Below are 15,176 nucleotides of genomic sequence, written 5' to 3'. Positions count from 1 at the left end.
TAGTTTTTCATTTCTTTAGTGACTAGTGAGATTAAACATTTTCTAATATGGTTATTAGCTCTTTATATATTTTTATGAACTGTTAGTTCTTATTCTTTGCCCACTGGTTTTTTGGTTTTGTATTTTTTTTTAAGTCAATTTTAAGTTATTTAAAATAGAAGATTATTAACTCTTTGTTTAGTTTTGTCATGTTTTATTAGTTTTGCTTTTTGCTTTTTTTACATGTATAAACTTTTAATTCTTATGCGGCCACATCTACTGAGATTTTTATAATTCTGTTCTTTTCAAGTTTAGAAATTCCTTCCTCATCCAATGATCAGTTAAATATTACAATCTTATTTAATAATGAGCCATAGTTTTTGGTTTTGGCTATATTATAATAATCTGATATGAAAACTATCCGATTATAATTACTTTATAATATAGAGTAGCTTAATATACTTTTCTAAGCTCTGGATCAAATTACATAGTATAATTTGCTCAAGATATAATTTAAGGGCTTTATAAAGGTAATCTTTATTTGATCATTATACTACTGAAGTATAAATTTCTGAAGCATTATTAAAGGCAATCAGTCAATCCATTTTATGTTCATCAGAACTAGATTTTATTTATACATATTTCTTATCTCTTAGGAAGATATCTACAACATTTATTCTGTCTTTGTATAGCTTTCTGTTATAGGCCAAACTGTATTCCCCTCAAATTAGTATGTTGAAGCCCTAACCCCCACTATCTCAGAATGGGGCTGTATTTGGAGACAGGGCCTTTAAAGACGTGATGAAGTTATAATGAGGCTGTTATGGTGGGCCCTAATCCAACCTGACTGGTGTGCTTAAAAGAGGAGGAAACAGGGACCCACACAGAGACACCAGAGATGTGCACACAAAGAAAAGACCACGTGAGGACACAGTGAGACGGCAGCCGTCTGCAAGCTAAGTAGTGAGTCTCAGGAGAAATCAAACCTGCCAACACCTTGATCTTGGACTTCCAGCCTCCAGAAATATGAAAAATAAATTTCTGTCATTTAAGCCACCCAGTCTGTGATCCTTTGTTATGGCAGCCCTAGCCAACTACTACATCCTTCCTGCTCCACTGCCCTCAAAATGCCTTTCGACTAGGACAGTCCTTCTTCAGGGCCTTGACAGCGCTCAGTGAAAATTCAAGATTTTATCACAGCACTCAGAATTAAGACTTTTCCAGTAAAAAATAATGATAAGTGTCAATCAGTGATAGTCTTTTAAGCAAATGGTGTTGGAACAAGTAGACATATACACACACACAAAGAATCTAAATATAGACATCACATCTTTCACAAAAATTAATCCAAAATGTATCATAGACCTAAATGTAAAATGCAAAACTATCAAACTTCTAAAAGATAACACAGGAGAAAAATCTTAGTGACCTTGAGTTTGGTGATGACTTTTTAGATATAACACCAAAATTATAATCTCTGAAAGAAAAAATTGATAAATTGGACTTCATTAAAATTAAAAGCTTCTGCTCTGCAAAAGACACTGTTAAAAGAATGAAAGGATAAGCTACAGACTGGGAAAAAATATTTGCAGAACACATATTTGATAAAGGACTGGTATCCAAAATATACAAAGAACTCTTAAAACTCAACATGAGAAAACAAACAACCCAGTTACAAAATGAGCAAAAGAGCTAACAGACACCTCACCAAATAAGATATACAGATGGCAAATACCAGATAAAAAGATGTTCAATATAAAAAGATGTTCAATATCATATGTCATTAGGAAATTAAAAATTAAAACAAGATACCACTACACACCTATCAGAATGGCAAAAATTCAAAATACTGACAACATCAAATGCTGACGAGGATGTGGAGCAACAGGAACTCTCATTCATTGTTGGTTTGAATGCAAAATGGTTCAGCTATTTTATAAGGCAAGTTGGTAGTTTCTTACAACGCTAAACATAAGCTTACCATATGAGCCAGCAATTGTGCTCCTAGGTATTTATCCAAATGAGATGAAAACATGTCCACACAAAAAACCTGCATATGAATGTTGCTTTACTCATAACTGCCAAACCTTAGAGGCAACCAAGATGTTCTTCAATAGGTGAATGGATAAACAAACTGTGGTATGTCCATATAATGGAACACTGTTTAGCAATAAAATGAGTTACCAAACCATGAAAAGACATGGAGGAACTTTAAATGCATATGCTAAGTGAAAGAAGCCAGTCCAAAAAGGCTACACACCATATGATTCCAACTATAACAGAACTATAGAGACAGTGAAAAGATCAGTGGTTGCCAGGGGCTGGGGTGGGAGTAGGGGGGGGTGGGGGTGGGGGCGGGGTGGGGGAGGATGAGTTTACAGAACATGGAGCACTTCTAGGGCAGTGAAACTGTTCTGTATGATACTGTAATGAAGAAAGAGTGAATCTTAAGGCAAACTGTGGACTTAGTTAATTATGATGTATCAATACTGGTTCATCAGATATAACAAATGTACCACACTAATGCAAGATGTTAATAATAAGGGAAACTGTGGGGGTGAGGAGAGTGGGTTTATGGGAACTCTGTTTCCTGCGTAATTTTTCTATAAACTTAATACATTCTAACTATGAACAATCATGCTTTTATCAGTAATTACTGGCAAATAAGTACATAAGAGCGTTTTCCAGATAGCTACACTTACCACCTTAAGCACTACAATTCATAATTTAAAAAGTAATTTTGCATGAGAATTTTCCTAAGAAGTATAGGTACTTCTGTTTCATTTAATAGACTATTTTACACATAATTTTGACCCTTTTGATTTGGACTAACATCAATTCTTATTCTGTCAGGGAATAGTGAGGTTTCCAGCCGTCAGGGTCTAGTGAGTTAGTAAGTCTTCTGTCTCTTTCACTGTTTTCAGTTGCAAATTTTTAGTGCAACAACTTTTAGCAGCCACCTACTTCACAATTCTCCATCTGTTACCTACTAAAACTTAGGCTGAAATGAAGGTTTCAGGGTAAAATTAGATTAGCAGGCTTATTAAAAGATTTTATTTTTAACACAACTTTAGTTTAAAAGGCCTTTGTATGAAGGTGTTCACTTGATTCTAGTATATGAGCAACTGCATGAATTTTGTGGTAACTATTTCCCCCCTGGCTCCGCAGTTATTTTTTTAATTTTATTTCTGGTTTTATGGCCGTATTGAAGCAAAAGAAGTCTCAATGTCAAATAGGCGCAGGCACTTTCACTTGAATTTCATGTGGCATATATCTTTTTTTTTTTTTGGTGAGGAAGACCAGCCCTGAGCTAACATCTGATGCCAATCCTCCTTTTTGCTGAGGAAGACTGGTCCTAGGCTAACATCTGTGCCCATCTTCCTCTACTTTATATGGGATGCCACCACAGCATGGCTTAACAAGCGGTGCGTCGGTGCGCACCCGGGATCCAAACTGGCGAACCCCAGGCCGCCGCAGCGGAGCACGTGCACTTAACTGCTTGCACCACCAGGCCGGCCCTGCATGTGGCATATTTTTAAAACCTTCCTGCTACACAGTCACGTATTTTCTTCTTTAAAGGTTTCTTTTCATTCTACTTTCTTGACTTCCCCTCTTCAATTCCAACACCCCTCCACGCTCCAGTGTCTTTTTATCTTACCTCCTGAATTCTAAGGTTCATTTTACGTTTTGTGGTCTTCAGTTCCTCTTCAATGATGGCTGCATTCTTCTAAAAGTAGAAGGAGAAAAGGTTCTAAATAATCGGAAATGATAGGAATAAACTGTCTATATATATCAGTTCAAATCTAGACCTTTTTCTGGCGACCTATAAATGCTACTCTGAATACGGTTACAAATACTTCCTATTGTGAGTCTCAAGTAATTATTACTATGAGATATTTAAAAAGAAAGTTATTTGATTACTTTGATTCATGACTTCTATCATTTTCCCTTTCCGATCCTAAAAAATGATTAGTCACATTCATTTCCTATGTAAAGTTCAATCATCAGAGGAGAACCTGGTAATTGACAGAAATTTTTCTTACAGGGTATATTTCTGTTTTTTTAAGTACTCTATTTCTTCTAGCGTCAAATATTATCCATGCTTAGGAGCTGAGGATGAAAAACACAGCTTTCACTATTTCTTCTCCTTTATATTATTATTTATGGCATTACAATCCAAGATGTGAAACCTCAGTCATCTTTGTCTCTTTCCAACCTTCAGCCCTTATCCAGTACACACAAAATATCCCTCTTTCTTTTCAAAATGCCACAACCCTAGATCAGACCTAGTAAGGCTCATGCCTCAAATAATGCAATGGATCCCTAATTGGTTTCCCTGCTCCCAATCTCTTCTCCTATAATCAATACTCTACATAACTGCCAGATTAGTTTTCCTGTTTTTATTATGTCACTGCCTTATCAAAAATCTTAATCACCCCCCATAGGATCAAGCCCAACTACTGATTACTCTTGACTTGAGATCCTCTATAACATGATCCCTAGCCAATTCTCAGCTTATTTCCCATAAACAAATCCTCACTCCTGTCAGACTCGTTTATGCATTTCCCCGTAACTGGTCCCAGTGGAAAGATCTAGGTTCACACCTGGGCTACAGGAACAAGACAGGAAGTGTGATCTTGGAGAAGTGACTTACTTCTCTCTAGGCCTCAGGACTCATCATTAAAATGGGGACAATAATACCCTACATCATGAGGTTTTGCAAAGATTAAACAAAATAACATGTTGAACATCTATTATATTGCCTGGCCCCTGGAACGAAAACAAAATTGTTAGTTTATTTTCCTAGTCTTTATTCTTTGCTTCCTGTGTGTGTGCTCCTTGAAACATTCTCACCTTTCTACTTCCCCTTCTAAAGGTTCAGTTCAAGTCCTCTCTTTCTTGAGGCCTAGCCTAATCTATTCTAGATGGGGCATTCATACCCTCTCACCCACATGAACACACAACACTTATTGCCCTATACCGTCCTTTGACACTTCCGATGTCCTCATTTTTTCTCCCTTTAGTTTCTCATGCTATGCCTTGTTCCCCCAGCTAGCATATAAGCTCTTGAAGAAGACAGACTCTACCTTGTATCTCTGGGCCCTCAGGGTCACGTGTAGAGGGTAAGGGCTCTATACTCAACTACTGATAGCACACAATGGTTTAGGCTATCAATGTAGATAAATTTCAAATGTCAAGAATCCTTACATCAACATCACCTACTTTTAAACGTCAGTTTTATGGGTCTGTTGCCTCCTCTAGCTAACACATAACAGTGGATTTGTACTTCAGAACTCTGGACTCAAACCTTCGTCTCTGAGGCCATCTCCAGAGTGGCAGTCAACCTCTGCACCTCATCTTGTGCCTTGTCTTCTTCCTCTTTTACATCTCGTAGCTGCTGGCGCAGATTCATCACTTCAAGATGCAACAGCTTCAGGTCCTTGGAATGCTCCTCCTGTATTGTATTCAATCGATCCTTCAGAAGAGCTACCAGACAGCACAGTAAGGTCATCGAGCAGTTGAAAGAAGGTCAGGAAAGGAAAAGAATCATAAACTAATCAAGCACCCTCACAAGACCAAATTTCTGATGATTCTCTTCTCTCTGTACCTGTTTTCTGTGGATTCAAATCCTTTTCTGTTTGCAGACGAAAGATGTTCATCTTCAAGGACTGGATGAGGCTTTCCAGATGGCACATTCGATTTACCAGAAACTCACAGTTCTTCCATAAAATATCTGTTCTTCCTGAACAAATTACTTCATTCTGGATAGGGCTAATGATGTTCTGGTTCACAGGCGCTTCTAAACGTTCTGGAGTTTCAAGTTGGCCTCTAGACAAAGATCCCAAATATAACAATAGCATGCAATGCAATGTGTAATTCCAACCATTGAATCAACGTAACATTTCTACTAAGAATAAAAATTAGATTCCTCAGTTAACAAGCATCTGTTGGCCCCTCCAAATTTAAATATACAGAGCACTATTAGGCAAAGAGGATGAGACCAGTGTGGGATGGGTCAAAATTACTGACTTTTTTAATGGTTATTTTAATCGGAATTTTTTGTAAACTTTTTATGTATGTAAAAACAAGTGATACATAAAACACGTTAAATGCTAATTCTATAATGGTGAACTAAGAATTAAGGTTAGCTTGGAGGCAATACATTCACATATTTTTAGAAAAAAATTTTTTTTCTTTTGTGAGGAAGACCAGCCCTGAGCTAATATCTGCCAATCCTCCTCTTTTTGCTGAGAAAGACTGGCCCTGGGCTAACATCCGTGCCTATCTTCCTCCATTTTATATGGGACGCTGCCACAGCATGGCTCGACCACTGGTGCATCGGTGCGCACCCAGGATCTGACCGGCAAACCCCAGGCCACCACAGTGGAGCACACGAACTTAAGCGCTTGTGCCACCGGGCCGGCCCCAGAGAAAATTTTTAAACAACGTCATAAAAACATTCCTATTTTTTTTTCAACATACTCAATATTTGTATAAATTTAATCTTTAACTACTAAAGAGTTATTTATTCTACGGGTGCTAAAATACCACCTATACTAATTTTAGGTCTTCATGAGAGACACTCAGGAAATATATATGTAATTTTAAAGAAAATCACAGCAGTAAATTTGACATTGGCTGCTTAAGCACCCAGATTCCTCAGGCTATTGATAATCCAACTTTTTTTTTTTTTTAATTTATTTATTTATTTTCCCCCCAAAGCCCCAGTAGATACTTGTATGTCATAGCTGCACATCCTTCTAGTTGCTGTATGTGGGACACGGCATCAGCATGGCCAGAGAAGCGGTGCGTCGGTGCGTGCCAGGGATCCAAACCAGGGCTGCCAGCAGCAGAGCGCACGCACTTAACTGCTAAGCCACGAGGCCGGCCCTGATAATCCAACTTTTAATGGCAATAACTTCTTTAGCACCACAAGGGAAAAAAAGTTCCTTTTTTGAGTACTTAATTCTAAATTATAAAATATTTTTTAAGTCTTAAAACTTCTCTTTTAATTTACAACAAATCTGGGAAAAGAAAATGAAGACCATGTTAATGGCATGAATCAAGTTTCAATGTTCACCTTAACTAATATCAAAGTCTATTTTTGATTTAAAAAATAAGAACCGGGCCGGCCCTGTGGCTTGGTGGTTAAGTGCGCGCGCTGCGATGCTGGTGGCCCGGGTTCAGATCCCGGGTGCACATCGAGGCACCACTTCTCCGTTCATCCTGAGGCCGAGTCCCACATACAGCAACTAGAAGGATGTGCAGCTACGACACACAACTATCCACTGGGGCTTTGGGGGGGAAAAAATAAAATAAATAAAAAATCTTTAAAAAAAAAATAATAAAAATAAGAACCAACATTTTTTCTAATTCCACGAAAAATTACGTTTTTAATCAAGTGTTGAAGGTGAACAGGATATCAAAGTCTGTGCACCTAATTAACTCATTTTAAATATCTGTTTAGGGGAATAGTGGTACTGGCTCTATCGCAGGATGGCAGCTCTTTATCTTGCAAATATTTTCTAATTAATGTTCAAATGGAAACTGTTATTAATTCTTTTGTAAATACCTATTTTCCTGCCAAACCATCCATGCTGTGACTCCTTATTAATAACCAGTGAAGCAAAATTCTTCAACCTACAAAGATCTAGTTCATTTTTCATTTGTTACCTTTTTTCACCCAAGTCCAACATTATTAGGTCATCCCTCAGAGAACTGGTCTGTTCCTCAACTATTCTCATCCTTTGCTGAAGTACTGTGAATGTTTCAGAGGCTGTAGCATTGATGTGGGTTGGAGAGACAACCGGTCTGGACATTGTAGTTTCCATAAGCACCTGAGATGAAAGTCACAATATTAGTGTAGTAGGTTCTATTATTATTCAAAATAATCACTGCCCCTTCCTGTGGGGAGGATTATACATCCCTGTCCTGTCCAGCTCGGGAATGGCCATGAACCCTGCTTTGGTCAATTAAATGTGAGTGGAAGCTTTAAGAGCCAACTTCTTGTTCACCATCTCTTTCTTTTCCCCTCTCATGAGATGAGCAACATCCCAGATAGGGCCTGTTCCATGTGCCAAGAGTCCAAAGTGAAGATGATATAAAGCAGAGCCATGACCCATCCATCACATCCAGTGTGAGGGAGCAATAAACTTATGTTGTTATAAGCCACTGAGATTGTTGAGTAGTTTGTTATTGCATCATAATCTAGCCTATCCCGTCTGCTACTATTAGACACACACTAGGACCTATCACTTGGCTGAGGGAGTTATTATCTATTTTATTACCACCCATTTTCATTTCAACATATTCCCATCCAACCTTTCTGAAAAAAATTCTATACCTGGACCTTTATGAGCAGTTGTCATAAAATAAATTTACAAACTACACTGAAGCAGCGATTTTTTAAAATAATATGCAAACTTAACTAAATAGCAGAGCAAAGACTCTTCTATAGCTATTGACATCAAATTTCCAGACTCCTCCCCCAAAATCGCACAAGAGTAAATGGGAGTAGTGAGACTACTCTTTCAGGTATTAGTGACAGAAGCAGAATTAGCTTATAAGCAGTCCCAACATGTAAATGAATCATGTGCCCCAAGTCCAATGACAAAGTCATTGGTGGAAACTTTAAGGACATTTTCCTGCAACTCTATCCTGTACCGACATTTCTATACCAATCAGAGTGTAAACCGTAACCATTACTAGCAATAGTGTTTCCATGGGAATGTGCTCACCAAGGTTCCACTTGGGCTATTAGGAACACACCTTTCTCCACCACTTGCTGTGTAATCTCCCTTCCCTTCACTTCCCAGGCAGTGGAAGTGGGGACCACCTCAGGTCCAGGTCACAGAAGGTGATCCCCAGGACAGGAATTAAAGAAGGGGGAAACTGGTGGCAGGATTTAAGGGGGCAAGAAGTGTGGCGGGGGGCTGTGGAAAGGCTGAGCTTCTTGCCAACATACTGCTACAACCACCAAGGACATTTCTTCATCCCGAAATAGCTCTCCCATCACCTTCCATCTTCCCTCCACAGGTCCCAGAGAATGCCAATGGCCTTCCTAATTCTCTTGTTACTCTTTTTTTAAACTTTATTGAGGAATAATTGATAAATATAATTATATATATTTAAAGTGTACAACATGATGATTTGATATATATATATGTTGTAGAATGGTTACCAAGATCAAGATAATTAAAACATCCATCACCTCACATAGTTAACCCTTTTTTTTGTAGTAACAATGTTTAAGATTTACTCTTGCCATTTTCAAGTATACTATACTGTATTATTAACTATAGTTACCATGCTGTACATTAGATCCTCAGAACTTCTGCTCTTTATTTGCAAAGGTAACCTACGAAATGGGAGAAAGTATTTGCAAACCATATATCTGATAAGGAGTTAATATCCAAAATATATCAAGAACTCATACAACTCAAAAGCAAAAAAAGCAAATAATTCAATTTAAGAATGGGAAGAGGATCTGTATAGACATTTTCCCAAAGACATACAAATGGCCAATAGGTAAATGAAAAGGTCCTCAACATCACCAATCATCAGGGAAATGCAAACCAAAACCACAATGAGCTATTACCCTCACACCTGTTAGGATAGCTATTCTCAAAAATGGAGATAATAAGCATTGGTGAAGATGTGGAGAAAAGGGAAACCTTAAACACTGTTGGCAGGAAGGTAAATTGGTGCAGCCATTATGGAAAACAAAATAGAGTTTCCTCAAAAAATTAAAAATTGAACTACCATATAATCCAGCAATCCCACTCCTGGGTATATATCCGAAGGCATTGAAATCATATCTCGAAAAGATATCTGCACACCCATGTTCAGTGCAGCATTATTCACAATAGCCAAGATGTAGAAACAACCTAAATGTCCTTCAATGGATTATGGATAAAGAAAATGCATATACACACACCCCCATAGAATATTATTCAGCCATGAAAAGGAAGAAAATCTTGCCACATGCAACAACATGGATGAATCTGGAGGGCATTATGCTAAGTGAAATAAGCCAGAGAAAGAAAAATACTGTACAGCATCACTTATATTTGGAAACTAAAAAAAAAAAAAGCTGATTTCATAGAAACAGAGAATAGAATGGTGGTTGCCAGAGGCTAGGAGGAGGGGAAAACAGGGTGATATAGGTCAAAGTGTACAAATTTTCTTTTTACTCTTATTTTAGTGCTTCTGACCAGGATTTCTTTTATGCTCCTCTATGAAACAGAGTGCATTTCTGACACATATAATCTGTTTGAATTTGCTAACATATTTTCTGTTAACAGTCAGCTTAAGGCCATGGGGTAAAGAAGCTCTCTACTATTTATTCCCTTTCATGTTTCAGTTCGTTCTTGAAGGGGAAGACAAAGGCACAAGTAGATATTAATGGAGTCTTTGGATATACAGAGATTTGAAGTAAGGTCTACCTACATTTCTGACAAAAGCCAGATTTGGAGATGCTGCTCGTGTTACCACATGGGCCAGGATAATGTTCCTCAGGTAGTAGGAGGAAGAGCCCTAAGACATACTCGAGGGCTGCTCTGCTGCCATGAGACTAGGCCTAGGGCTGGGGCAGTCAGCAATAGTGTGGGGAGAAAATGGAGGGGTAACGATGGAAATACCACATGGGTTTACCCTCCATGCCATCTTCTTCACCTGCTGTCTGGCTACTGCCGATCCAGAAATAAACCAGGCCTGCGGTGAGAAGAAAAAGCATGGAAAGAGTGTTGAATGGGGTCTGTACATAGTTGGCTCCTTTGTCCTCTCTCCAAAAGCAGCTGAAAAGTTCACGTCCCCAGCCTCCCTTGCAGCTGGCACACCCATGTGACATATTCTGGCCCATGAGACCTTACGCAGAAGTTTGCAAGGAGATTCTGGGCAGAATCTCATTTTTCTGATAAAAAGGACAGAAACAATGGCACTTGTCCTTTCTGCACTGCCCCAAGATGCCCAGAGGTCTGCAAGCTCTCCTTCAGTCAGCCACGAAACGCCTCACTCTTAAACATAAGCAAAGAGCCAGGGGTCGCCAGTGTCTGAGAAACAGAAAGAAAAGGTCAGAGCAGTTCAGATTAACCTGACATTTTTTTTTTTTTTTGCAAAACTAGTAACCTCCAAACTCTGCTTATTTGAGAAAAATAAACTTTATTTGTTTTTTGTTTTAGTCAGTGTTTTCTGTTGCTTGTAACAAAAGCAATCCTAACTGATACCCAGTAGTCCCAGGCAACAGTAGGTGGAGAAACAAGGAGGAGGAGGAGGTGAAGGAAATGACAAGCAGGGCCAGAGCGGGGAGGGCAGCACACTGCCCGTGGCACCTTGTTAGGCCCGGGTAGCCGGAGATAGTCTAAAGGACTGCCTCTGTTAATCTATATCGGAAGCCACGCACATAATACTAACACAAATATAGCAAAAGTCCATTTTTGCAAAAAAGTACAGGAAATGGAATACAAGTTTTCCACATATTTTGAATGGGATGCAGATTCCTAAAATTTTTTCATGTTTGTTGAAAGATCATAGTTTTGCTGGTATTTCCCTAAGGTACTTATGATACGTACAAAATGCTTACATTTACTTTATATGGTGTGTGCACATTCAGCCATAAAAACAAAATGGAAACAACTCAAATTAAATTTCTTCATTTGCTTAAAAAAGAGAAAGTCTATATATGTTTGGGTAAGAATCGGATTTTTGCATTATTACTCACTCCCACCTGAAGCTGATCTACACTGGAGAGTCTCAGGCTTCCGGGGAGAAAAAAAATACTCTCAAATAAAATGGAGGAACAACCTTGGCCCCCAGCCTCTGAGGGGGAGGAGGTTTATAGAAAATTCATCCTCAGGAATGGGAGATGGAGGTGCCTGGGACAGACTGAGGGTGGGCAGGGATAAAGCTTGAGTGAAATCCACGGTGGTGTTCTTGACATACCCTCTTGGTCAATCACTGAGGAACATGTTCAGGTCATCAAAGAAGTTGACTCGAAAACTAAACAAGCCAATCTACCCTTTGGGGATTTATTAAAAACAGGTCTCAGGGTTAGCTGAGAACTCTCCATCCCTTACCCTCCCTCATGGGGGAAAAAAAAGTCAAGGTCAGGAGAGCCCTCAGAAGCAAAGATGGAAGCAATGGTGGCTGAGTAGCAAGAGCAGGACAGCCTTAACATCCACCAGGGAGAGAACCCGAGTGCCCGGGTGCCTGTTACAGGAAGACTGAGGTAAGGGGTTGGGACGCAGGGACTCGTTGAGCTGGGGTTTACAGTCAGGAGAGATTCTCATTTCACTGCAGTTACTCACACTCCTGCCTGCCCGGCTCATCAGGCCAGCCAAAACAGGGTAACAGAACCACCCCCACATATAATCCACTGGCCACTTGGCAAATCCTCAGACGCCATAACTCATAGTCTAAGCAGCACAGTCTTAGAAGAATCCAGCTTTAATTGCTAATATTCCAGCAAAGAGACTACAGCTTGAACATATCTGTGCTCTGCTGTTTTTGAAAAAGCGCAAACATCATTGAATGCGCTCTTGAACCTAAGTCCTGATCCTTGATAGTAACAATAATAAAAATACTAAGATACAAACTTTTATTTTTGAAAAAGTTCACTCACAGCTACTTTTATATCATTATCAAATTAATACAATTCTCTGTATGTTTAGGGAGAGTATTTCCAAGGAGCTCCTAAGTAGGTTACCTCACTGAAAGCATGGCATGAATAAGACCAATGTCATAAGTGATACACTAGTAAAAGCCAGGTGACTTTGAAAAGAGATTACTTGCTTCTGTGGACACAGGCTCCATTCCTATACCTGGCAATAGTTACAACCATATGCTGTTGGTTCCAAAATAATAGGCCAGGGACTCGACGTTGTTTATCACAACCATTGGAAAATAATTTGGTCAGTAACATTGTCTTCATTCACTCATACGTCCAACAAACATTTCCTGAATGCCGACCACGAGCCAGACACTGTTATAGGCACTGGGGAACATAGCAGTGAACAAAACAGACACAATTCCTTGCCCTCGTGGAACTTATATTCCAGCTGAGGAATACAGACATTAAGTGAAATACATAGTTTGTTCACTGGTGGTAAGTGCAATGGAGAAAAATAAAGTAAGAAAGAGGATGGGATGGAGACTGTGGTGGAAGCTTCTATTTTAAACAGAGTTGTCAATGAAAGCCTCACTGAGACAATATCTGAGCAAAGATCTGTGAAGGAGATGCAGCAATCAGCCATGTGGATATCTAGGGTACAGAGAGGTCCAGAAAGAGTGAACAGTGAGTGCAAAGACCCTAAGTCAGAATGCCTGATGAGTCCACAAACAGTAAAGAGGTCAGTTTGGCTGAAGAAGAACAAGTAAAGGAGCGAATAGGGACAGGTGAGGTCAGAGGGTGGTAATGGGACCAGGTCACATAGGGCCGTAAGGGCTACTGTAAAGGCTTGGCTTTCACTCTCAGTGACTCTCAGAGCCACTGGAGGGTTCAGAGCTGCGGAGTGCGGTGACCTAACTTACCTTTTACCTGAGTAACTCTGGCTACCCGCCCCCTGGCGCCCCCTGAGATGGGAGAAGGACAATGACATAAGTAGGAAGAATGGTTGGGAAGCTCTACAATGATCCAGGCAGGAGATTCTGCTGACTAGGACCAGGGTGATAGCAATGGAATAGTAAGAAAGTGGTCCCAGTCCAGACATTTTTTTTTTTTTTAATAATTTTATTTATTTATTTTTTCCCCCAAAGCCCCAGTAGATAGTTGTATGTCATAGCTACACATCCTTCTAGTTGGTGTATGTGGGACACAGCCTCAGCATGGCCGGAGAAGCGGTGGGTCGGTGCGCACCCGGGATCCGAACCCAGGCCGCCAGCAGCGGAGCGCACACACTTAACCGCTAAGCCACGGGGCCAGCCCCAGACATATTTTAAAGATAAGTTTTCTTGATGGATTAGACATGAGACAGTATGAGAGAAAGAAAGCAATTGGAAGGATGGTGTTGCCATTAACTGAGACAATGGAAGCGTGTTAGGAAGAACTAGTTTTAGGGGGAAGATCAAGAGTTGTTTTGCAAATATTAAAGTAAACCAGGAAAGATGCCCAATACATGATTGAGCTCATAGATCTGGAGTTCAGGGGAGAAGTGTGGACTGGAGATAAAACTGTATTGTCAATATATACGTGGCTTGTAAAGCCATGACACTGGATAATGCAGAACAGAAAGGATTCAAGGGCCTCGTCCTGGGTGCTCCACGATTAACAAGTCAGGGAGGTGAGGAGTGTGTGGGTGTTCAAGCCAGACTAATGTGAGCTTCTCCAGAGTACGGTCAGAGTCTTAACCCTTTTCTATCTTCAAAGCCCAGCACAGTGCTTGGGACATTGTGGGTGGCAAACAAATGGGGGATAATTCAACGAATGTCTATTCTGTTCTAGCGCAAGTGCCAGGTAAGGGGAAACAGCAATGATGAATGTAAATTCCTGACATCTGCATTGTAATAAGCAGGCCAGGGAGGATAACAGGTGGCAAAAACCAAAAACCATTAACGAAACGGTTTTCCCAGTAACCTGTAACCTCCAACCTAAGACATAAATAAAGAAAAAGCGGCTTTGGGGCTTATCCGGACGCCCTCCCTGGTGGCTATCCTGCCTCCCTCAGCTGGAGTCAGGCCAATGCGAACTTCCTCCTGAATGTTTTTCACTGCATCCAGTGCAGAAGCTCCATAAATCAAGTCCTGAGGTCCAGCGGTCGAGACGACACTGCGCCGGGGAGGGGAGAGGGCGGCCTTATCCGAGCCGCCGACTCTCCCCCGTGGGCCCCGAGCCTCCGTTCCCGGCTCACCCGCCCGGGGCCCGCCAGCCTCACCCCACAGTCCATCTGTCCGCCTGTGGCTCCGACCGGCAACAACACGGCCTGTTTCCATGGAACTAAGGCAGCGCTTTAAAGAAACCCGCTCGCCGGCGCGGTCGCTCCTGTACGCAGGCGCACTCGTGACAGAGCATGCCGGGAATTGCAGTTTTCCCGGCCCAGGAGGGCCCTCCGCCCGGGGAGGGACCCAGGCCGGAATCCGGCGGCGCGCACGGAACGCGCAGCCCCGTGACCCGGATGACGACAGGGCTCCATTGTGCTCGCGAGCGGGGCACGCCGGGATATGTAGTTTCCTCCGGCTCACGTCCCAGAGGTCCTGTTCTGTCC

At 40.8% G+C, this 15,176-nt stretch overlaps 1 protein-coding gene across 6 annotated transcripts in view; it reads right to left on the bottom strand.

Annotated features, from left to right (window-relative positions):
- CCDC150 (coiled-coil domain containing 150) overlaps positions 1-14,960 on the bottom strand; it is a 70,184-nt gene extending 55,224 nt beyond the window's left edge. Inside the window, exons 1-6 of one of the 6 annotated variants that reach the window (XM_058549481.1) lie at positions 14,847-14,960; positions 10,920-11,030; positions 7,654-7,817; positions 5,588-5,808; positions 5,288-5,466; positions 3,638-3,706 (exon numbers count right to left, since the gene is read on the bottom strand). In XM_058549481.1, coding sequence (XP_058405464.1) covers positions 3,638-3,706; positions 5,288-5,466; positions 5,588-5,808; positions 7,654-7,811 — 627 coding nt within the window. In that variant the 5' untranslated portion in view covers positions 7,812-7,817; positions 10,920-11,030; positions 14,847-14,960. The other 5 variants (XM_058549483.1, XM_058549480.1, XM_058549478.1 and 2 more) reach the window with 5 other exon arrangements.
- Positions 14,961-15,176: the final 216 nt, after the last annotated feature.

Source organism: Diceros bicornis, chromosome 10, assembly GCF_020826845.1.
Source record: "Diceros bicornis minor isolate mBicDic1 chromosome 10, mDicBic1.mat.cur, whole genome shotgun sequence".
NCBI classification, from domain to species: domain Eukaryota; kingdom Metazoa; phylum Chordata; class Mammalia; order Perissodactyla; family Rhinocerotidae; genus Diceros; species Diceros bicornis.
The sequence above is the reverse complement of the archived record's forward strand: the minus strand, read 5'-3'. Positions and strand labels throughout refer to the sequence as shown.